Raw genomic sequence first — 25,321 nt, 5'->3', positions numbered from 1 at the left:
TATTTTGGGCCAACAACACACAAACAAGATATAGGTGAGCCCCTATGAAGCTTGATAAATAAGGACTACAGATGCCAGAGAGCAAGGGTCAAGGGGATCAAATGAGATCACGTGGTCTCTCAAGCTTCTCCATCAGCACCATGAATGGCCGACAACCTTAGGGGAAACACACACCCTGCACTTTGTTTTTACAGTGACCCTCTCCTCATCTCCCGTTCACTCTCTCCCTCTTCTCCTCTCTTGCGAGCGGGCATGGTGGAAGCATGACCCTCCCACCCTTCAGTCAGCATGCTGGATGTCAGCTATCACAAAAACAGTTGTTCCTATAACTGGTAGTCTGTCAGTGCCTCCTTGGAGGACTCTGTTTACTAGGCAGTTGAGGATTGATGGAATTCAGGTAGAAGTTGCAGTCCCTGGGCCAAGCCAGTCCTCTACGCATGTGGTAGGTAAACAGCATGACTCAAATTTAAAGTGTAGGGAAAAACAAAAGCCACCTGAGGCCAACCTAAAGAACGCTCTATGATTTGTTCTCTGATTTCTTATTTGCCGCATATTACTCAAACGGGTCAGAACAGGTTGGTGAAAGGTGCAGAGGCGGGCGCTAGGTCCAGAAACATAGGCTTCATACCAAATGGCATCCTATCCCTATATAGTTTGATACTTTTGACCAGGTGTAGTGCACTAATGAGTGTAACACTTTTGACCCATACATACCTCTACAAACTTCCTTTGCCAGGACTCAGGATGGCGGTGGCCTTGTCCTCGTTCCATTGATGTCATGGATCTCATAGTCGTCCTTAAAGTGCTCGTAGAGCTGCTTGGGGCTCATCAGGAGAAACATGGTCTGGAGGGCCTCCGCACTGCAGGAGGCAGAGAGAGAGAGACTTCCGTCAAACGCCTGCAGCCAAGTGGGCTCAGGCCACACCGAGGAGTCATGTTCCCCACATTCAAAACCCCCCAAATAGTACAGAAAAACGTTATGATCCTTCTGTTCTCGGCTGTCATAGATATTACATACTCTGATCTGTGGCATATAAACCAAAAGGTGTTGTATACAGCGTACGTGGAGAAACGGGTGGAGAATTCAGCTGTTGTGCTAGTGTTTCTGAATGCAATACAGGCTCTATTGCCTGAACGGGTGAAAGCAAGGTGTCTCTGATGCCTTTTTCCACAGCGAGCACAGATGGCCCTGAAGGCAACTTGGCACCGATGTGAGAGTTGTGGTGTTAAAAATGTGAATGAGATTATCGTAAATCATATCATAGAAAACTCTGTGGCTTTAAATGACTGTATCCCTCCTCCAGATTTGCCAGGGTCGTGATCTGGCAGAGGCCCAACACTGTCAATCCATTCATATTTGTGCTGTGGTTTTAAATTCAATTGAAATAAAATAAAATCCTTCATAATACATAACAGAGCCCAGGAAACGTGTCTTACATACATATGGCAGTATATCAAGATGTTTTACAATATCCTTAGCATTAAATGTGTGGTAGTATACTCTTGTATTGGAATTATCTTTGGCGTCCCCTTTTTCATTCTCTGACTTAAAGGAGATGCTGCCATTTTTTCCCACTCCTCTCCACAAACAAATCTGTCTTTAGTTTATTGTGGGCTGTCGATCATGTTTTATTTATCTGTCCTACGCAGGTCAGAGGAGGAAACTGATCCTGCTTCATGCGAGGCATTCCTCAGATGGTGAGGTTCTTAGGAGTCAGAGGGATTCCTCGGATGTGTAGGTTCTTAGGAGTCAGAGGCATTCCTCGGATGTGTGAGGTTCTTAGGATCAGAGGGATTCCTCAGATGGTGAGGTTCTTAGGAGTCAGAAGGATTCCTCAGATGTGTGAGGTTCTTAGGAGTCAGAGGATTCCTCGGATGTGTGAGTTCTTAGGAGTCAGGAGGATTCCTCCTGTGTGAGGTTCTTAGGAGTCCGAGGCATTCCTCGGCTGTGTGTGTGAGGTCTTAGGAGTCGGAGGCATTCCTCGGATGTTTGAGGTTCTTAGGAGTCAGAGGGATTCTCGATGTAATAAGATGAGTTGTTTGCGTATCTACGAGGAGAACAAGATTATGTCGGGGTCGTAGCGACACGCGCCCCTATTTCATCTTCGATGGAGTCGGCCGAACTGTTGCTGGGAGCGAGGCCAATTGTGCCAGCGCTTCAAGTTCCGGTGTTTAGTGATGTCCACGTTATCTATCTATACAAGGAGCTAACTCCTGAGTAACGCAATTCCGCACCACCCAAACGGACAGCTTCAGGTGAGCCTACCCTGCCACTGGAGGTCCACCTTCATTCCAGTGGTCACGACACCATCCTAAATATCCCCCTCAGGTGCAGACCTCGCGACATAAGGATCTTCCGGCATTGGTCTCCTGCAGGATTGGTCTCATAACAGGTTCACCCATACCCATCTCCCGCCCACCTATTCACCCTATCGTAGGCCAAAAATGCGCGTCGATATCCTGGTGTGCCTTTTGCATCGACCCTGGGCCTCGGCCCATAGTAGGCGAATAAGCCCTGCCCTTTCTGGCCTCCCCGAGGACGTGCCCGATCGAACCTCATGTAATATTTTGTTAAGATGGCCCGATACGGCAACCGCCCCTTAGTGAGCATCACTTGGGCCAAGCTCTCGCTGGCCCCATCCAGGACCTCTATACCAGCGCCCAATCGCTCCCAACAATTGTACTATAACGTAGCGGTCGCGAGGCCAGACCACGAAAGATCATTCATGAGGCCCAAGGCCTAATCCTCTCTTTTAGCCTATACATTTAACCCCCGACGAGCGACGATCTGAGAGCCTCCACTAAATACCCTCCTTTCCTTTAAAAGAGAGGGGAGTGGTTGAAAGGAGATAGAAAAACGCAGAGATTGGAAAAGAGGGCAAGGGAAGGATATAACCGGGTATGAAGGGCCTATGGCGCCCTAGAAATCCGCAATTAGGCAATTCTCTAACCTCTATCACGAACTGGTCCTCACCTCCCAATGCCATAAACTGTTGGGGGCCTGGAACGTGTGCTAAGGGCTCACACATGGCTACCCAGACTATTTTTGCATTGGTCCCCCGGTCGGCCCTCTTGTACTATGCCGACTGCGTAGCTCCCAAAGCAGTCTTTGCCTATCTATTCTCATATTCACATACTAAGTACCCACTTCGATCCCTCCACCATCCTGTACGAGTTATTACGCGTCCCAATATGCTACCCCAGGGCCCATCCCTGAGCCTCCAGATGGGTGTTGCACCAGCTCGACATTGCATGACTCAATTCATCCTCCTCCATTATCCTCACGCCTTTCCAGCAGTGAAGTTATCCAATGTTCTTCAGCTATTGTTCCAACTGGATTATGTTCTAGTACGTGGCAATTCCTCGCTCCTGTTTAAAAGTTACGATGAAGCCTAATACTGTTGTAATAGTCTAAATAACTACGTAATCAAAGTAGCAGTGTGAACAAAGACGTCGAGCAACAAGTATTGTCCATACACTTGGAGAGCCGGAAAATTTGCGCCACCGGTTTTCCTAAACTTTACAAAGCATGCTAAAGTATGATCTCTAACAAAATCCCTGTTCTGTTTCAACATCCCATGAGCGTATGCACTCTTCTTAACTTACGTAACAACAGGCAGATCGGAATTCCTAGGAAAACAGACAAGATCTAGCCAAGACATCAGCCTATTCTATGATTCTAGAGCCCAAGATATAATTTGCGCATTTTATTTTTGACTACTTCACCCATTATAAGTTATCCCTGCTATCTACTCCCCTCCCCACCAACGAGCTAAAGAACTTCCCGCCTTCTCATATACATCATGAGCCCTCATGTCTCCGCTTTTTTCTTTACCAGATAGCCCCTCACTGTCTCTCTCCAACTCACCTTACCCCCTGCCCTGTTATCCCTTTAACTGCACTCAATTGTCCCATGAGACTCTCGGTTCTGGTCTTGCCCTGCTCTTGCGGATCCGTTACCTCTTGGTATAAAAAGACACCTGTTCCCACACGCTCAATCAAGGTGACAGCCGACTCCAACCTGGAGCGTACCGTACCGCAAATGGCCTAACATCCATGAGCGTTTACGAGCTGTGTTAAGAGGACAAATACAGGGATAAAATTGTAGACCTGCACAAGGCTGGGATGGGAGCGTACTGAGCCCGTTGGTACAATTATTAGTTCAAGGCAGTTACTCTACGGTGAAGAGAGGGCACACAACTGTTGGCGCAATTATTGAAAATGGAAGAAGTTCAAGATGACGGTCAATCACCCTCGGCCCAGCCTTCGGGAGCTCTCAGCCAAGAAGTATAGCACGGCTGCAAAATGGCACCGGCCGGCAGCTGCTCCGTCTATTTCCTTGCTAACCCCTTTGTGCCCCATCCAAAAGTATCAAAATTAATCAATGATGAAGCAGTGAATTGAGGAATCACGCCCCAGGAGACACCTCCCGCAGCAAGCGGATCCTTCGTCAAATAACCTGAATGTGAGAGCTGACCCACAGTTCTCAACAGAAAAACCGTAGATATTTTAGGTACAGTAGACCAGCAAAACTAGCGCCCGTTTGCTAGCTGTGAGTTTTAAGAACTTCCAATAGCCAGTCTGGCAAGCAGCAGAGAGACCCCCTGTGCTCCGAGATGGCGCAGCCGCCCTATCGTCACCAGGCCGCCGTCTGAAGTTTGCCAATGGACCATAACATGATGACTAGAGGAGGAGAAATGAGGCCGAGGGAAGGTCATGTGGGGTCTGATGAGCACAAAAGATTTAGACAAACTGCTTTTGGCGCTTCTCAAACTACCCCGCTAAAGTGTTTGCGAGGAAGAAGATAGGTATGAGTGAGTACTAATCGCCCTAAGAAACTCGCATCACCAAACGAAGTGCCAATGTCATGCCAAAGATAAGGAAAAATCAAGTCTTTGGCGGCCTAATCCCCTGACTGCTTTTCTGCAAAGGGGAGACGAGCGGCCCATGATCTTGCCCGCTATTTGACCCGTGTGGCTGCGATGATTAATGGGGCGCGCATTCGCGTCCCTACTCCCGCCAGATGGCCCTCCTTAGACTCAAACAAACCTCCTTCCTCAGTAATGAGCACACCCTATGAAGAATGAGTCAGTAAAGGCTCCAAGAGAGTCGTTCCAGCATGAATCAATACAGACTGCGCGCCGACAATCTACGAAGGCAGCGAATCAGATGCCTCTCCCACTAAGGAGTGGCTCCTAAGGAGTAGCTGATCTCCCAGGATGAGAATCCTTCTGTGATGTCTGGTTCATCAGCCAGTCTAACCAGACATCCAAGAAACTCCAATTAGAAAATCTGATGTGAACCGCATGGTAAATTTCGCGTATTTGCCAGCAAGCAGCCCCCAAACTTGCTGAAGATCTGGGGAGCAAAAAGGTCTGTCGGAATGGGCTGTAGGGGAAAGTGTGGTCCAGAAATAAATATCCGCATTCTTTGCTATGTGGGTACATAACGCTGTTCAAGAACTACAGGGAAACGTATGATCTCGATGTGAGAATGTTCTAGGCAAACTATTAAGAATCTTCTCATAATTGTACCAGAATGAACTCAAGTTCTGGCTGTTCTTGATATGTATATACATTATGCCCATAAGTACCATTTACTTTTCATTGACATTAATTAAATGTAAGACAAAATAAAGAAATACTTGAAAATATCACTAACATTGTTTGTATTTTATACTCGAGCGAAGTTTTTAAACCAGTCTCCCTACAAAAACAGTAAAGATTAGTTGTTACCTATGATAATGATCATCTAACATGCTATCCTAGCACACACCTCCCACCGAATGACTTAAGTACGAGGTACGAAATATAACGCCTTATCTGCACAACATCAGGGCCCACAAGCCCGTAATACAGTTCAAAAAACCTATCTTGTTTACTAACCCCACGTTACTGGCTCCCATTTTTCTATACACCAGAATCCTTGCACTGGCTTGTTAAGTAAGCATACTTCACCCTAATTTACAAGGTGATTACGGCGGCATGTGACTAGATAACTTAATCATCCATGAGTATTGAGGAATAAAAACCACCCCCTTCTGCCTTTTACCCAGAATTGCCCCTTTATACCAACACTCTCTCGTCAAGTTGGAACTAAGACAATTCTTCAAATAGAGTCCTATGTTATGCACAATTCACCATCAAGTTCATAATCTGTCATATAAACGCAACCAGTTGAATTCACGACGGAATAGAATGGCTACGGTTGTCTTTAAACCTATGCAAGTTCCAAACCCTCATTGGTGAATATGGGTGTAATGTCTCCGTTTTTCTGGTGTCCATGTTTTTAAGTATCATATTCTATTTATTCTGTTAAGATTTCCCAAACATCAACATGAAAAGTCCCGCTTATTTATGGACCATCTACTATGTTCACTGTACTATAAGGTAGAAAAAACATGTGACACCATTTACATGTGTCTAAGCTACCCACAAATAAATCATGTCATAAAAAAGCATCAGACATGATACCTTCACATATCTCTCAGAGAGCTCTCAAATTTGAAAATTCTATTGTATCAGAAAACCAACATTAAAACGTGTGTCGATATTTATGTCCATTATAAGTTGTGACATTCATCACTGCATACCGTCCCAAACATCAAATTTACCAGTAATTCAGATATAGGACTTAATTGATATCTATAAAAAAATAGCCGTGAGAGGACTATGCCACCCAAAACAATACCACCTAGCATGCAAACCCTCTCAAAATATCCTCATCAACCAACGTCCATAGATAGCAGAACAAATTAAAAATGTATACCTTTCACCCAGCAGAACTTATTCTCTACGTTGGGACTCTTTTACTTCCCTGAAGAACTTAAGTACCATGATATAAAAAGTATATATTAATTTTTATCGTGAGCTAAACATTTCCCGAGTTATGCCACCATATATAGATATCCCCCCTTCCGTATTAGGAGAATCTCATGAAGAATACCGTTAAGAGAGTGGAAGCCGCGGAATATCCACACTAAGGGACCCAATTTAGGGAGCCCAATCACATATCTGCGTCGAGCAACATGAGTATGTCGATGCAAGAGAGCAGTGAATAACAGGCTTCAAATAAAGTCGTTATCCTGCCAATAAGAATCCTCGCCCCAATACTTCACTCTCCACGGCATATAATTAAACCACATTTTCAATTCTCTTTTTGCGCGACTGCCTAGCTTGTGCATAGCAAGATGCGTGTGCTCTTTAGTCTGCATAATTTTATTGCCTTAGTACTTGCAAAGAGAGGCTCCTTTATCTGCTATTTTTTGCTTGAGTGAACCGGCCTAGGCCCTTTTGTTTTTCCATAGATTGCTGCTCTTTGTTCTCTAAAGATTTTTTTCTCTCTCTCCCTCTCCCTCTCTCTCTCCCTCTCCCTCTTTTTGCATTAAACTCGGCTGAACTGAAGCGGAAGCTAGAGGGGACATTAGCCTCAGTGGCCAGGCCACCCCCAGCTCTCTTCAGAGCAGCAAAAAGAAACAGCAAATAAATAACAACAAAGACATTTTTAAGAACATATTTCAACACTGTGATTTAGGGGAATACTTGTGGATCTGTGATCATCAAAGGCTCTTCCCTACTCTCTCCTCTCACACTACATGAGAGAAAGCGAGAGAGAGAGAGAGAGAGAGACAGAGAGAGACAGAGACAGAGAGAGAGAGAGAGAGCGAGAGAGAGCTGCTTGCTGGGTGAAAACAGGAGAAAACACTGTTTGTTGCTCAATGTGCAGGCATGTGGCTGCAGAAAACTAGTTTCAAAACCAGACTCTCAAATTGAACTATTGGTTTTAGTAGAATTTATAATAAAACTTTTTGATACGCAGAAAGTGAAAGAAAATTAAGTAATTTTACTATCAATTTAGAGAGAATTAGCAAGGAATATGATAAAAAGCATCGTAAAATAACCAAACCACTGTTCATTTATTATACGCTCTTTGGGGACCAAGACTTGAATAATGCACTTTTTATTTGTTGGACAACTTACAGCTCGGAGCCCAGGCGATTACCATGAGAATGCACAGTGTTACTCGTTGCTGACAAAGCTGAGCCCCCCTCCAGGGCCCCCTCACTGATGGACACTCACTTGTAAACTGAAAGAATGCTTACCATTGTCTGACCCAAAGGCTCCCCTGCCCCCCTTTACCAACCCACCCAGTAGCAGCCATCTCTCCCTCCCTCCCTCTCCCTGTCCCCTTTACCAACCCACCCAGTAGCAAGCCATCTCATCCCTCCCCTCTCCCTTGCACCACTCATACCAACGCCACCCAGCTTAGCAGCCATCTCTCCTCACCTCCTAACTACTGCCCCTTGACCCAAACCCACCCAGTAAGCAGCCATCTCCTCCCTCCCTCCTTCGTCCGCTGCCCCCTTACCAACGGCCACCCTAAGTAGCAGTCCATCTCCTCCCTCACTCTCCTTGCCGCCCCTTTACCAAACCCACCCAGAGCAGCCATCCCCTCCCCCTCTCCCTCCCCTTTACACCACCCAAGTATCAGCCATCCCCTCCTCCTCCCTTTACCAACCAGCACCCAGTATCAGCCATGCCCCTCCCTCCCTCCCCTTTACCCAACCACCCAGTAGCACGCATCTCATCCGCTCCTCTCCCTGCCCCCCTTTACGAACCGCCACCCAGTAGCAGCCATCTCCTCCCCTCCCTCACTGTCCCCTTTACCAACCCACCCAGTCGCAGCCATCCCCTCCCACCCTCCCTCTGTCCCCTTTCCATGAGGGCCTTCCCCTGCTCGGCTGGGGGACTGTGTGTGCGTGTCAGTGTGTGTGTGTGTGCGTGTGTGCTGGGGTTAGCCCCCTCACGGCTACGACGACAGGAAAAGCATAGGTGACGACTGAAGTAGGCCTCTTCCTAACAACAGGGCTAACCGGCTCTTTAGTCAAAGCTTAATGTTAGGTTATTACCGCCACCACTGTAGGTTATTGCTGCCGCCACTGTATTGGATCCAAACTAAAGCCTCTTGTTTTGAAGAGTGTGGGAGAACCAGGAGGTCAATTGAGATTTTGTAGCCAAGTCACATTCCCTGGCCCCTGCCAAACCCAACGTATGAATAAGGTGAAAGAGGCCAAGCTAGCTGGGCACGGGCCCTAACGTAACTCTAATACTGGGATTCAARATAGCTGAYTYGTRWAAACACTAAAAMACATTCTGTATTTCCAAGYAATATGGAAGAAAAYAATTTGCAYCATTTGAAGRACAAWTATTMTGGAACTTACGGTAAGTATGCTGACCCCCCCTGGAGCTTTGCACCTTCCCAGAAACAGTCCAGTGGGGTAACAATCATACAGGGGAACAGCTTGTCAATCATCTGCAAACCATGGATACATTCATCAGTTATTATGCAAACTATCAAGAGTACATAATACAGAATAAAAACATACATGTTAATAGTCATGGACAAAAAATTACAGACCGGGATATTTCCTTAAAAAAAATATCGGCTTACCCTTTCAATCATGACATTTTCTATGATAGGGACACCAGATTTGTAGCAGATTTTATTGAGATCCCATGATCTGAGGAGAGAAGACATACAGAACATGAAATATATGAGCCCAGACAACCCCCTTTTCTTTAGCTGTGACGTAATCCCCAGTGATCCCATGGGTCTACCTACTTTCCAAACAGAGACACCTGGACCTTGCTGGCCGAGAGCGCTGCCTCCAGGTGAAGCAGCAAAGCACCCTGGGTCAGAATGTTGGTCCCTTCCTGTTTGGGGGTTTGTATGAGCATCTGTGATGTGAACACAGACTCCTCTCCCTGTTTCTCCTTGGTGTAGCGCAGCTCCCGACTCACTCGGCTACCGGCTAGAAGAGAGAAGAAGAGAGATGGAGAGGGGGGATTGGGTTATAGACTCATCTCATCTCCCACGTATATAAGAGCTATCGGGTTATTTATGTTCATTGCGCTGCAATGTGGCAAGACAGCTGAGCCTCATTACCACTGCAGAGGAAGCATGACGCAAGTTGAAACGTCAATCAACAGAGAGAGTGAAGAACAGAAAGGTCCACAGATTGTACATTTCTAGAAATATACCCTTTTAAAGACTCACAGTTATAAGATTCACAGTTTAATTTAATAGCAACCAGGGTAGTGGGAAGAAAGTCATCAATTAGGCTGAGTTTCACATTTTCAACTTTCTGCCTACCCCTCCCGACTCTTCAAGACTTAGTTTCTAAATAGATGTGTAGTTCAAACCAGAGTCCTTGGCATGGGTCCAAGTGATACAGAGACCACAGCAGTGCGAGAGAGAGGGGTGGAGAAATGGAGAGAGAGAGACGGGGGGAGAAATCTGCTGATTATGACTATGCACAGCTCATATTATTATCAGACTAGTGCAACAAGCATTGCAGACACACACAAACAAGTTCAGAGTTGGCTCCCTGCATTGAAATGAGTGTTGCGTGAGTGTAGTGAATGCAGTACATACACATGAACACAGATTGGCCAACACCCTTGCCAATGTTGGTTTTGAAGGCACTTCAGACACAAAACGTCTAGCCAAGAGAAATGAGTCAAAGCTTCTCATTGGCTCCCTCTGTGAAGCAGATGTGTCCTGTTAGGGAAATCCTCCTCACTGTGCCCAAACCCCATCACTAACAACATGGCACGACACAGAATGGCAGCACCACCATCCCCAGTTTCACAGTCTGTTTCACCTGGGGCTTGAATGTGTAAGAAACTGAAACAGCCAAAAACACAGCCTCTAGCCTAGACAGACGGTTTCAGTAAAAAACGAAGGCACGATATGCTATCCATTCTTTACAGCAAACTTCCACCATACCAGAACTAACCCATCAGAGAAGGAGAGGGAGAAACTAGGAGAGAGAAAGAACAAAAGGTGGTGCCAGGGTTGGATGAGGGAGAACAACGAGGCAGAAATTCTGTTGATGTGGTATGCAGAGCCGGGATGAAAGCATCAAAGCCCCGAGAGGAAACTCTGGAGTCCAGCCCCCTAATTACCAGAGGCTGCCCTGAAAAGAGTGAGCAGGGTATCTGTGGCCATGCCAAGGGCACATGAAACACACCGCTCTGGATCAGAGTGGGCTCGTCTGCCCCTCCGTGTTCCACTACATGACAATCCCGCAGAGGCTGGCTCTCGCTGTGGCCACCTCGCCTCTCCGCTTCTCTATGTCTCTCTCTCGTTCTCTCTCTCTCGTCCTCTGTCTGTCTTCCTCGCACCACCTCCCCCAATCCCGAGCCAGCTCCTCTAATTGAGGGAGGAGAAAAACGGGTCTCGAAGTGTAAGATCAAGTTATAACTGGCTTGGAAACACATCACAATCTTTCACGCCTTTCTTCTTGCCTTCATAGCCTACTTGTGAATTCATAAAAGAAGGTAAGCTAATGTAATTTGTGATCAAGCAGAATGTGCCCATGCACCAAATAATCAAAAGTAAAGTGCTTTAAGTTCGTGAAGCTATCACTTTTGAAGTCAGCCTTGGTGCCACTCATGAACAAACTGTCCTATCCAATGAACAACAACCTGAAACACCCAGGTTACATACACACTAGTACGTGTTAACTTGTTTTCGAACTCTGATTAAAATCAAACCAGACTTAAGAATAGACACTTGTTTGACTTGAGACATTGTGCTCATATTTAATACATTGGGGCATCTACAGGAACTGACTTTCAAGCTTTGGGCCTGTAATTACAGGGATCCTGAAGTAAATTATAGCTATTTGTGTCTCGTTCCGCCCATCTGGACCACCCAGCTAGAACCCTGGTTGCGGCTCTGGCCCAACACTCAGTCACTGCTCTGCTCTGTGAGAGAGAGCTCAACCACTCACCAGATGGAGGCTTCACTAGCTCTGCTCCACTCTCTGCTCTGCTTCACTCTCTGCTCCACTCTCTGCTCTGCTGCACTCTCTGTTCCACTCTCTGCTCTGCTTCACTCTCTGCTCCACTCTCTGCTCTGCTTCACTCTCTGCTCCACTCTCTGCTCTGCTTCACTCTCTGCTCTGCTCTGCGCTCCCACTCTCTGTCCTTCACTCTCTGCTCTGCTTCACTCTGCTCTGTGCTCCACTCTCTGCACTCTCTGCTCTCTCTCCACTCTCTGCTCTGCTCACTCTCTGCTCTGCTTCACTCTCTGCTTCACTCTCTGCTCTGCTCCACTCTCTCTGCTCCATCTCTCTGACTCTCTGCTTCACTCTCTGCCTCCACTCTCTGCTCTGCTTCACTCTCTGCTCCACTCTCTGCTCTGCTTCACTCTTTTGCTCTGATCCACTTAGCCTGCAACCAGGAGCCGTTAAAAAGACAGGCGCCCAAATACTTTTCACAAAGCAGTCAGGAAATTTATAGAGAAGTTTATGGATTTGGGGTCCTTTGAAAACCTGCAGAAACCCATGTGAAGGGTTAGCATTAAGCCAAAAAAACTTTTAATTAAGAGACAGTTGTCAAGACCTAAGACATGTAGCTCTCAGTGTCCTACAACAATCCCATATTGGATGGGAAATAAGATAACAGTAAATCATATCAACATAACATGGTTGAAGAGATCAGGGAGCTCATACTTCTTCACAAAGCCACTCCAGTCAAGATGCTGCGCTCCAAGAAAAAGCACCTCCATTTGTTCTCCCTCTGTTCCATTTTTCACTTCAACCCCCGGAGGTGACACCCCCTTTACAGACCAATTAATCCCCAGTTATGGTCGATCTCATCTTGCAAGCAATGCAGGGATACTATCCATCAGTCAAACGTGTTTATATCACAGGCATAGTGGAGCGAGGACTGCCTACCATAGCCATTCCTATGCTAAAGCTGAAGCTAATCTCCATCCAGATGGGTTCTCACTTCTTCTCAGAAGAAGGCTGGGGGTTGGGGCTGGCCAGAGACAGACAGACAATGGTAGCAAGTTTCAGGGAGAAGGCCTCCCACCCAGAGCCAGGCTGGCGTGTGTGTGTGTGTGTGTGTGGTGTGTGTGTGTGTGTGTGTTGTGTGTGTGTGTGTGTGTGTGTGTGTGTGTGTGTGTGTGTGTGTGTGTGTGTGTGTGTGTGTGTGTGTGTGTGTGTGTGTGTGTGTTGTGTATGTTAGCTCCCCTATCAGTGGGCAGTATGGAAAGTGGCATGTAATAACCAAGGAGATGAAGCCCCCTGCTCCTTGGTGTCAGACCACTGATGGACCCTGTCAGCTCCAATCTCCCTCATGTCCAGCCCACCACCACCCAGAAAAGACCAGCCCCACAGACCTTACAGGAGACACCCGTACCATACTGTACTGTATCAATGTATATCCTCTCCATGCCTGTCTGTTATGTTGTCTGCCTATACATCTGCACAGGTTAAGTGATTGTAAACAGTTGAGATCAAACTCAAAAAGTGTTGTCAAAGGCAACACAATGTATCCAATCAAATGAGGAAGAAGTCCCACACAAGAAGCCGAGCTACTCTCCCAGCTCCACTCAGAGACTTTTAGCGCCATCACAAAAACCCAATTATTAACCCAGTTAACAATTAGGACTGAGCCAGCAGCAGCACCATTCGCATGCAAGCTCTAGGTCCAATTCCAGTCTCCATTAGCGGAGACACCTTCAAAGTGTTGTGGGCCAGATTAGCTGGATTAGGAGGCCACTGAAAGGACCCATGCTGCTTTGGAGGAAGTCCCACAAGGAAGAGACATGCTGGAAGAGACATGCTTTACCTGCTTCAGCCGCCAAAGGAATAACTTCCGGCGCCGATAGAGATGCAGCCTCGCTTCGCGTTCCTTGGAAAATATGCAGTATTTTGTTTTTTTACGTGTTATTTCTTACATCGGTACCCCGGGTAATCTTAGGTTTCATTACATACAGTCGGGAGGAACTACTGAATATACGATTAACGTCAACTCACCATCGTTCCTACCAGGAATATGACTTTCCCGAAACGGATCCAGTGTATTGCCTTCCACACAATACAATGGATCAGATCCCAGCCGGCGACCCTGGGCGACGCCGAAAAAGGGGAAAACGTGGCGGTCTCGTGGTCAGGCTTCGGAGACGGGCACATCGCGCTCCACTCCCTAGCATACTACTCGCCAATGTCCAGTCTCTTTTACATAAGGTTGATGAAATCCGAGCACGGGTAGCATTCCAGAGAGACATCAGGGATTGCAACGTGCTCTGCTTCACGAAACATGGCTAACTCAAGGGACGCTAACGGAGTCGGTGCAGCCAGCTGGTTTCTCCATGCATCGCGCCGACAGAAACAAACATCTTTCCGGTAAGAAGAGGGGCGGGGGGTATGCCTTATGATTAACGAGAAGTGGTGTGACCATCATAATAACACACAAGAACTCAAGTCGTTCTGTTCACCTGATCTAGAACTCCTCACAATCAAATGTCGACCGCATTATCTACCAAGGAATCTCGTCAATCATAATCACAGCCGTATACATTCCCCCAAGCAGACACATCGATGGCCCTGAACGAACTTTATCTGACTCTTTGTAAACTGGAAACCACACACCCTGAGGCTGCATTCATCGTAGCTGGGGATTTTAACAAGGCTAATCTAAAAACAAAACTCCCTAAATTCTATCAGCATATCGATTGTGCTACCAGGGCTGGAAAAACACTGGACCATTGCTACACTAATTTCCGCGACGCTTACAAGGCCCTCCCCCGCCCCCCTTTCGGAAAAGCTGACCACGACTCCATTTTGTTGATTCCTGCCTACAAACAGAAACTCAAACAACAAGCTCCCGCGCTCAGTGCTGTTTCAACGCTGGTCCGACCAATCTGAATCACGCTTCAAGACTGCTTCGATCACGCGGATTGGAATATGTTCCGCATCGCGTCAACAACAATATTGACGAATATGCTGATTCGGTGAGCGAGTTCATTAGGAAGTGCATTGACGATGTCGTACCCACAGCAACGATAAAAAACATTCCCAAACCAGAAACCGTGGATTGACGGCAGCATTCGCGTGAAACTGAAAGCGCGAACCACTGCTTTTAACCAGGGCAAGGTGACCGGAAGCATGACCAATACAAACAGTGTAGCTATTCTCTCCGCAAGGCAATCAAACAGGCTAAGTCTCAGTACAGAGACAAAATCGAGTCGAAATTCAACAGCTCAGACACAAGAGGTATGTGGCAGGGTCTACAGTCAATCACGGATTACAAAAGAAAACCAGCCCCGTCGAGGACCAGGATGTCTTGCTCCCAGACAGGCTAAACAACTTTTTGCCCGCTTTGAGGACAACACAGTGCCACTGACACGGCCCCCTACCAAAACCTGCGGGCTCTCCTTCACTGCAGCCGAGGTGAGTAAAACATTTAAACGTGTTAACCCTCGCAAGGCTGCAGGCCCAGACGGCATTCCCAGCCGCGTCCTCAGAGCATGCGCAGACCAGCTGGCTGGTGTGTTTACGGACATATTCAATCAATCCTATCCCAGTCTGCTGTTCCCACATGCTTCAAGAGGGCCACCATTGTTCCTGTTTCCAAGAAAGCTAAGGTAACTGAGCTAAACGACTATCGCCCCGTAGCACTCACTTCCGTCATCATGAAGTGCTTTGAGAGACTAGTCAAGGACCATATCACCTCCACCCTACCGGCCACCCTAGACCCACTCCAATTTGCTTACCGACCCAATAGGTCCACAGACGACGCAATCGCCAACCACACTGCACACTGCCTAACCCATCTGGACAAGAGGAATAACCCATGTGAGAATGCTGTTCATCGATTACAGCTCAGCATTTAACACCATAGTACCCTCCAAACTCGTCATCAAGCTCGAGACCCTGGTCTCGACCCCGCCCTGTGCAACTGGGTCCTGGACTTCCTGACGGGCCGCCCCCAGGTGGTGAGGGTAGGTAACAACATCTCCACCCCGCTGATCCTCAACACTGGGCCCCACAAGGGTGCGTTCTGAGCCCTCTCCTGTACTCCCTGTTCACCCACGACTGCGTGGCCATGCACGCCTCCAACTCGATCATCAAGTTTGCGGATGACACTACAGTGGTAGGCTTGATCACCAACAACGACGAGACGGCCTACAGGGAGGAGGTAGGGCCTCTGCGAGTGTGGTGTCAGGAAAATAACCTCATACTCAACGTCAACAAAACAAAGGAGATGATGTGGACTTCAGGAAACAGCAGAGGAGCACCCCCTATCCACATCGAGCGGGTCAGTAGTGGAGAAGTGGAAAGTTTTAAGTTCCTCGGTGTACACATCACGGACAAACTGAATTGGTCCACCACACAGACAGACGTTGTGAAGAAAGGCGCAGCACGCTCTTCAACCTCAGGAGGCTGAAGAAATTCGGCTTGTCACCAAAAGCACCACAAACTTCTACAGATGCACAATCGAGACGATCCTGTCGGGCTGTATCACCGCCTGGTACGGCAACTGCTCCGCCACAACCGTAAGGCTCTCCAGAGGGTAGTGAGGTCTGCAGAACGCATCACCAGGGGCAAACTACCTGCCTCTCAGGACACCTACACCACCCGATGTCACAGGAAGGCCATAAAGATCATCAAGGACAACAACACCCAAGCCCACTGCCTGTTCACCCCGCTATCATCCAGAAGGCGAGAGGTCAGTACAGGTGCATCAAAGCAGGCCGAGCTGAGGACGTAATAAACAGACTTGTATCTCTAAGCCATCAGACTGTTAAACACCCCACTAACATTTAGCGGCCGCTGCCAACATACTGACTCAACTCCAGCCACTTTAAAAATGGGAATTGATGGAAATTATGTAAAAATGTACCACTAGCCACTTTAAGCAATGCCACTTAATACAATGTTTACATACCCTACATTACCCATCTCATATGTATATACTGTACTCTATATCATCTACTGCATCTTCCATCTTTATGCAATACATGTACCACTAGCACCCTTTAAACTATATGCCACTTTATGTTTACATACCCTACAGTACTCATTTCATATGTATATACCGTACTCTATACCATCTACTGCATCTGCCATGCCGTCTGTACCACCACTCATCCATATATCTTTATGTACATATTCTTTATCCCTTCACACTTGTGTGTGTGTGTAAGTAGTAGCGTGGAATTGTTAGGTTAGATTACTGTTGGTTATTACTGCATTGTCGGAACTAGAAGCACAAGCATTTCGCTACACTCGCATTAACATCTGCTAACCATGTGTATTGTGACTAATAAAATTTGATTTGATTTGATTTGAAAAACAAAGAATATACGGTGTTGTACTGTAGCACAGATTAGACCTTCTAGGATACAAAGTCACAGATGTACAAACTCAAATGCGCACACAGCCTTGCCACTCACTCACTCCCTCACCTAAATACATTCACATAGAAAATAGACTTTGCTGGAATGGTTCTGTTTAGGAACTGTCAGTCCGTCATCTTGCCCATTCCCTGCTCTTTGTTATCCATTAAAAAAAGCATGCAGTATAAAACCAGAGGGATAGATTTGGCCCTGGCTGGCAGAGAGCGAAACAAGTCTTTGCTGAAATCAAGCTTTAGTTCTACTGCCATCCTTTTACAAGTTCAGTAGCACCTCCCCATCCCAGTTCAATGTGTTACTTAGCAGATAGAGAGGCTCGTAATTCAGAGAGAAACCAGGCAGGGCAGCAGAAATTGAATGCAGGCTTTTGTCACTCCCCTCCTGAATTTCTTTCAGATGTTTCCAAACAAACATGAAAAAATAAAGAGGGAACTTTCACAACAAAAGCAAATGGACCAAGACTTTTCCCCAGCAAATAAAACAATGCAGGCATGGGACGCTTGGCTTTCTACCTTAACTATAGAAATACAGTGTGTGTCGGTCTGTGTGTGTGTGTGTTTGGGGGGGAAGTGTCTGAATTGGAGAAGGTGGTAAAAGGAGAGGACACTGAGGTATTCCTTCCCCCAAAAAAGTGAGAGGATGAGAAATGAAGTTCAATTTGAGAGGAAGAACTGAAAAAATACCATTGAAAGTGAAAGGCAAAAATAATCAGTTTCAGTTACAATCTATTCAGATCTTGATACTTCTGTCAGCATTGACATAAATTTCCACTGGTGTTGGCATTTAGGCACTTTCCATTTCCATATGTATAGGCTTGCCTGTACTAATTATGCTAATCATCCCTAGTGTTGGCTGCTGCGAAAAATAGTCACATTAGGCACTCCACTGGCTGCTAATGCAGCTTAATGTGTGGTTGAAACATACATTCATCCCACGGTGAAAGGCAAAAATGTCCAAAATTGCTGGGTGCCTCCATTCAGCGCTAGAAATACAGTTGTATTGAAGCCCAAGGGACACGCCGCCCCCCGGCGCCCGGGGCACACACACCAAGTACAAAGAAAATGTTTTTCTCCATTCTTCTTTTTCCAGAGGGGACAAGCGGAGAGGAAAATGGGCAAACTCTACCCAAAAAGGTGACTGATGTCACTGTATTTAAAGTTGACCAAGGAGAACAATCTCTTTTGGCAGGATTTAAGAAACTGTCCAAGTGAATGAAATAGAGATTATGCAGGAGATGTGTGAGACTGAGCTTGCAGCTCTGTAACAGAGATAGGCCTTCAGCACTCCCAAAAATGCACACCAGTGTCTGCAATGACTTTCAAGCAACATAAAATACAGGATGCTAAACAGGTCTACAGTTACATATAGTGCTGAAATGTAATTATACATGTAAAAAAGCCAAGTCCCATAAACACTACATAACTTGAAAAGATACACAGCTATGAGTCACCGCTTTAATACTGTAAATATCCAAAAAGGATATAACTTAGCACTGTATATTATAATTCTGTCCACAGTGGACGGCTGGTGAGGTTTTGCATTCAGCTCTTGTGTCTGCCCCTTGAARAGAGGACTGAGGCTGGAGGATTGCAGAGTGGTGGGAGGTGTGGGGGGAACGAAGGAAGGGAGGCAGAGGGTTGGGGGGGTGAAATAAACATTTTCAACTGACCCAGGTTGACTCTGGCCTTGTTTGTTCTTTCTACTGGTGAGGTCTGAGGCTCAGCAGTTCGAGTTTATTTATCTAGCTGGGGCACTGTGGCTTGCCATTCACCTCCAATAATGCCTCATAGACCTTTCATTCTCTTGTAGCAGACCCTGAACTGGAAGACTGTGTATTTTCTGATTAATTATAGCATTTACCTTGCATTTTTGTTTAGATAACTGTTCCAAACACTGAAACGTCCACATGTTCCCCTCGTGCTGCTAGGGCTCTAGAAGGTACCTACTGTTCCCCTCGTGCTGCTAGGGCTCTAGAAGGTACCTACTGTTCCCCTCGTGCTGGCTAGGGCTCTAGAAGGTACCTACTGTTCCCCTCGTGCTGCTAGGGCTCTAAGAAGGTACCTACTGTTCCCCTGCTCTGCTAGGGCTCTAGAAGGTACCTACTGTTCCCCTCGTGCTGCTAGGGCTCTAGAAGGTACCTACTGTTCCCCTCGTGCTACTAGGGCTCTACAAGGTACCTACTGTTCCCCTCGTGCTGCTAGGGCTTTAGAAGGTACCTACTGTTCTCCTCGTGCTGCTAGGGCTCTAGAAGGTACCTACTGTTCCCCTTGTGCTACTAGGGCTCTAGAAGGTACCTACTGTTCGCCATGTGGAGTAGGTCATTCATGCTCTCTGTATATGTTATTTTCCCCACAGTCTCTTTTTAAAACACAAATCCCAAGTCACTTTCTAATATTTGCACAGCTTGTCTGTGTGTACATGTCTGTCAAGATCATCAAAACTGTGTCAAGAAGGATGGGTTTAGTTCATGTGGGCTACCAGTACATACTTGTACATTACATGTAAACATTTATTTTCCACTCTAAATGCTCTATTCAAAACGTTTTGCTGCTCTTTGGTGGTATATTTTACCCACGACAAAATATCAAACCTTTTGGGTAATCTACTGTTGCCATAGTAATAACGCTATAGCTAAACATATATTACATCCAGAAAAAACAACTCCCTACCCAGGCAATATACTTTTTCTTCTAAGTCCTGCTTGAACTGGTGAGAGAAATGTGTCCTGAGAGAGAAGCCATACTGTTGTTTTTAGGGAATGGGAAAATGTTGAAGTGTATACCCCTAAAACCTTCAACCCCATTGCTCCCCCACCCCCACCCCCATCTCATCTCCCTACACTTCACTTTATTATTCCCCTTTTCTTCCTACAGACAATACACGCTAGGTCACATTCTCCCCAGGTCCCACCCATGACTGCTAGCCCCCTTTCCTGTGTTGTTGCTTGCTCTTCATTGCTTCTGCAGTAGCAAAAAATGTCCAAAAGAAAACAACATATGACTAACAAAAAAAGGTTCCGTAGCTGAATTTTGTGTGCATTATTAGTCAGCACTCTGTCTATATTAGCCAACCAGTGGAAGTAGTCTGTCCACCTAGAGAAAGAACCGTTTAGGCTTGTATCTGTCAAAACCCCATATGTACACCTTAACAGGTACCATATGTTTAACTACCACACCTTTCCTCAGTTTGAAGAAACCTACTCCCATATGTTTCTGACTAGCACCAACTACTGGTTTATATACCACCAATAGTATATCAACATTCAGAACAGACTAGTCCCAGCTGAGGTTGCAGTGACAGTGTACAGCAGGGATTTGCATTATCAGGGTCAGAAAACAAATTCTCTCCCAAACACTATTTTCTACTGTCCTATGGCACAAGTGTTAGCACATTATCCTGGGCTAGGTTAGGGTTGGGTAGAATGGGGTAGGCCAGGTAGGGTATAGGGCACGCTAAGGTAAGGAGCCTGGTGGTCTGACTTCACAAGCAGCCGGACATCTACACTAGCACGGTGGCAAACGTGACATTTGGGTGGGGGTTGAGTTGGGGACAGATATGGCCTGAGGATATATGATGGGGGGCATATGCTCTCAGGAACTCCCAGCTGGCCAAGTGTGAGCCCAGGAGGCCTCATATCAGCACCCTCATCCCTCATATGCGGTCAGAATACACCTCTGCATGTGTTGACAAGAAGACCCTATAGACGTACGTTCTGTATTGAGAAAATATTAAGCCTTCTACTCTTGCTATTTTTAAAGTTTGAGTCCAGACTGTAAGTTGTTGATGAATAAAATAATGCTCTTTGGACACTCATCTTTTCTAAGAGAGCAATGAACTTCTCTGTTCTATTAGGAAATATTTCCTCCCTTTTGTGAGTGTGAGTGTGTGCGTGTGCGCGCGCGCGTGCGTGTGTGTGTGAGAAGATCTAACCTCTCCTTGTTACCAAACCACTTACTTTTCATTCAACTCTGAGCAGCTTTGTCAATGGGCTATTGGGGGAAACAACACAGGCAGAAACTTTAGAAACATGGCCACTGCCTCTTAAAGGAACAGCATTTCTTTTCAGCATTCGGGCATTTCACTCTCAGAATGACTCCATGATTAGGCATAACAAACCCTATGGCTACATCTAACAACCTCCTTTCAGAAGACAAACGGTTAGCTTATTTAATGTGTATGAAATACACACCAGTACATTACCAAAATACTGTGATCATGACAAATTACACTGCGATAACTTCACATCTTGTTTGTGAGTCAGACTCAGACAACTCAACTACAATCTGACAAGTAAATCTGAAAATCTTTGGCTTCACCAATCTGAAAAAACTCAAACACAGTGTGTCAGACCACAGGCATTTCATTGACAACGAGTGAGTAGTCCCCTTCCCAGCCAAAGTGTTGGTAAGGAATAAAATACACAGATACTGAAAGATACAACCTTTAGGGAGTGTTTATACTACAACTGCTGTGACTCTTTTTAGAATGTGCAAAACAGGTGGGAAATCTTCAGTTGTATGAACATATTTTTGTAGGAAAGGGGGTGCCTTTATTGTTGAATGGAATCCAAGAATAGTTAAGGACCACACAGGGAGCTAGGGCGGAGGGTCAGCGCCTCAAAGATGGCTAACGATTCACACAGCCCATCTGCTCTTGGGATCAGGAGTGCGGCAAAAGCCTAGGGGGCTTAAAAGGAATTTGGCAGTGTGAAAACCAAATAAAGCTGCCCGAATATGCACAGATAACCCAGCCTGCACACAGAAAGGACGGCAAATAAAACATGGATCATGGAACCACCATGGCAAACAATACAAGGCTGATGAGAAGAACAAGAGAAGGCCTGCATATGTAGGGAACAACAATGCTAGCTCCTTGTGTGCAATAAAGTAGGAATATCTTGACCCATTCTCCATTCCCAATGCAAAACAACTTTGGCATCAGCAAACAGCACACTCAAAAGTGCAGAGCTTACAAAGTATCACAACTTTCAATTTTACTAAAACTTACAAAGAAAAAAACAACATATTTTTATATATCACCCAATCATGAATAACAACTGTAGAGGATCGTCTCTAAAAAAAAACAGCCATCTCAACTACTGATCAACAAATCAGTCAGACAGCACCCATACAGTTTCCTGTCCCCCCTTCAGTAGTTTAGATGGCAAAATGTCTACAACAAGTTCATTTGGGGGGAAAAACGACCCCTTTCTCCCCTTCCCAGACAACCCCCCAAACCATACCCCGAAACTGAAACGCCAGACTCACCTTCAACCCATAGTTGCTCAATGTCCGTCTCAATGGCAGCGACCCGCAAACCCACAGACAAGGCACCGAACACAAGCAGTCCAATGAAAAGGACTTTTCCACAATGTCGCTGGATGTGACAGCCCAAAGAAAATAGAAGAGCCTGGAACCTCGCCCGAACCCACAATGGGGCTTTCTGACCCACAGCCTTCCCCTAAAGAGACAGGAGGAACATGGAGGGAGAGAAAAGTGTTATTACATTGTTATTACACATTAATAACAACATATTGCATTACATGGAATGTATGGCTATGGCATAGACAAGTACAAGTATTCACTAATGGAAGACTACATTGTATCTAACTGTAAGATTAAAAAAACTCAATATAGTAGTCTTTCTAGTATTACTAAGAATCAAGTACAAGGGCAGAGAAGGCTATGCTAATAAGATAGCTAACTTGAGTATGACTTTCATTGTGATAACGTGACATACTTAAGGGCATGTTCAACATTACTGTATTAGTCAGCTACTTGAGAGACTTCATGTCAGTTGTCCTGTAAGCAAATCATATCTATGTGAAATACATCACTGAGCTAATGTCAGATCTAGAGACCATGTGAATATCAGAATATAACCAGCCAGAACCCTAATTGATAATAGTGTATTATTCATGTGTAGTAGGCTACACAAGAACAGCATAGAGAACCTGATATCCCATTTGACAACTATGCTGTTTATTTTTGTTAAGTACAAACCATGTAACCATAATTGTGATGTCATGGGTTTTGATTCCATAGCAAACCCCCATGCCTCTGGTGATGAGTGGCACCCTGACCTCGCTTGTGCCAACTGTGAGGGACAATTCCAATCCAAAGACTGGCCATTGCTTTACCCTTTTTTATGTTGTCAATTACCTACTTATATCAACTAGGATTAAATAAGCATCTACTAGAGGCTATCATGTTTACATACTGCTTTACTCATTTCATATGTATATACTGTATTCTATTCTACTGTATTTTAGTCAATGCCACTCCGACATTGCTCAATCTAATATTTATATATTTCTTAATTCCATTATTTTACTTTTAGATGTGTGTTTATTGTTGTGAATCATTTTAGATAGTACTGCACTGTTAAATATTACTACTCTGTTGGAGCTAGGAACAGCATTTTTCTCCACCAGCAATAACATCTGCTAGATATGTGTATGTGACCAAAACAATTTGATTTGAACACTTTTGTGTACTTGGACTAGGACTTCCATTTTTGTCCAATCTTACTATATTTCATTTTATAAACACTCAGCCAGCTGCCCCTAACAACCTCCTGGTAAAAAAATATGAAACCTAATGCTGTTGTGCACTAACGCAACTTCTAGTTTTAAATGGAAGTTGAAAGATTACAAGATTGCACATATTTGAGTCAGGAGTAATGTAGACTATACCGTACTTTCCTTTATAGGCTACATACCTTCTTACAGGCTATGCAAGGATTTGACAATAAGCAGTTACTCTACCAAAAATCCCTACTCCTATAATTTAAAATGAAAACACTGTCTGAAGACCTTCTACTATACCCTTTCAAACTTTACAAACAATGTCACCGGTCTAGTACAGACACTGGACAGATGTTTTGGTTTCACTTAGGAGTTTTGACACATTTCCAAGCGTTCATGCGGTCCAGTGATGCTTTGTCAGATAAAACGTAATCAGTGAATTCCTCTGTAAGACCCACTGCATTTTCAAACAAACTAGCCCACAACGGGGACCCCGAGTCTAACTTCTTACAAACAGAGTTGAACAGATCCCACACACGCATAAATAACTATTTGGAGTTGTATTGCTTCTAAAAATGAATGGATAAAGTTATTCTCATTCATAGGGGGATCGGGGCTGGAAGTGTAAAATCAGTGCGTGCCAGTAAATGTTACAATGTAATACCGAAATATCACTAGAGTGTAATATCACCGTGTATATCACATTGTATGACATTTTGACATAAAACTCCCTCAATTGATATTCCTCCATTCGAGTAGTAGTAACATCAGTTTCCGCAAAAGTACCAAAACATAACACTCATTCACAGAGACGATGAATGAAACAGTAAGCATATTCCATCGAAAGCATTTCATCACCTTAGAAATCTGTTTTAATGCGAAAGCAGCATGGCAGTAGCTGGGTCTCCGGAGAAGATCTGAGTTTACTGGCGGCGGAGAACGCATATAATTTGGGGGTAAATCTCCAAAAACACCGGACCCTGGGACTCTGGGATCCGAGGCCATAGTCCAAACAAGAAAACAAAGCACAGAGCAAAGCAAGAGAGAAACAGTGCGAGTATAGCAAACGCGACAATAATCCAAGATAGAATACTAGCGCATCCACCGGGTAAAAGTTTGGATAATATATTCTAGTCTTTCCTTGAGCCAAAGTCTTGCAACTCCATCCCAACATTATGTGCCCAAATCCGTATAGATCCTCCAGTCTTCATCCGTCCTAATAGCTTATAAAACAACGTTTCGAAGTAGGAACGTCTCGATCAGATCTCTAAGTCTGCCTCTGATCCCGTAGCAGTAACATTTGGAGAAGTTAGCCCCTCTGCAAATCCTGAAAAGGGTGGTTTGATGGAAAAGTGCTCTGGTTCTCATTGGCCAAGGAAGAGGCAAATTACTTTGCAAACATCTCCTATTATTAGCTGCTAAGCAACAGCTCACCAAAGTGGAGAGAGGGGGAGACCACCCAGGCAGCCCTTCAAATCGAGGGGAGGGGGGAGAGCGAGGGGGCGTCAGAGAGAGGAACTCTTTCAATAAACTCAGCACACTGCTGCCTGCCCTGTTCTGCACACTCCCAATTGCCTT

At 45.5% G+C, this 25,321-nt stretch overlaps 1 protein-coding gene across 1 annotated transcript in view; it reads right to left on the bottom strand.

Annotated features, from left to right (window-relative positions):
* ptch2 (patched 2) overlaps positions 1 to 25,132 on the bottom strand; it is a 41,578-nt gene extending 16,446 nt beyond the window's left edge. The window contains exons 1-5 of the mRNA XM_023977507.3: positions 24,602 to 25,132; positions 22,485 to 22,677; positions 9,622 to 9,811; positions 9,451 to 9,520; positions 9,221 to 9,312 (exon numbers count right to left, since the gene is read on the bottom strand). Coding sequence (XP_023833275.1) covers positions 9,221 to 9,312; positions 9,451 to 9,520; positions 9,622 to 9,811; positions 22,485 to 22,677; positions 24,602 to 24,748 — 692 coding nt within the window. The 5' untranslated portion in view covers positions 24,749 to 25,132. The remainder of the gene's footprint in view (positions 1 to 9,220; positions 9,313 to 9,450; positions 9,521 to 9,621; positions 9,812 to 22,484; positions 22,678 to 24,601) is intronic.
* Between the last annotated feature and the right edge of the window lie 189 nt (positions 25,133 to 25,321).

This window comes from Salvelinus sp. IW2-2015, linkage group LG32 (assembly GCF_002910315.2).
Source record: "Salvelinus sp. IW2-2015 linkage group LG32, ASM291031v2, whole genome shotgun sequence".
Taxonomy (NCBI): Eukaryota; Metazoa; Chordata; class Actinopteri; order Salmoniformes; family Salmonidae; genus Salvelinus; species Salvelinus sp. IW2-2015.
This window is presented reverse-complemented; position numbering and strand designations above follow the sequence as displayed.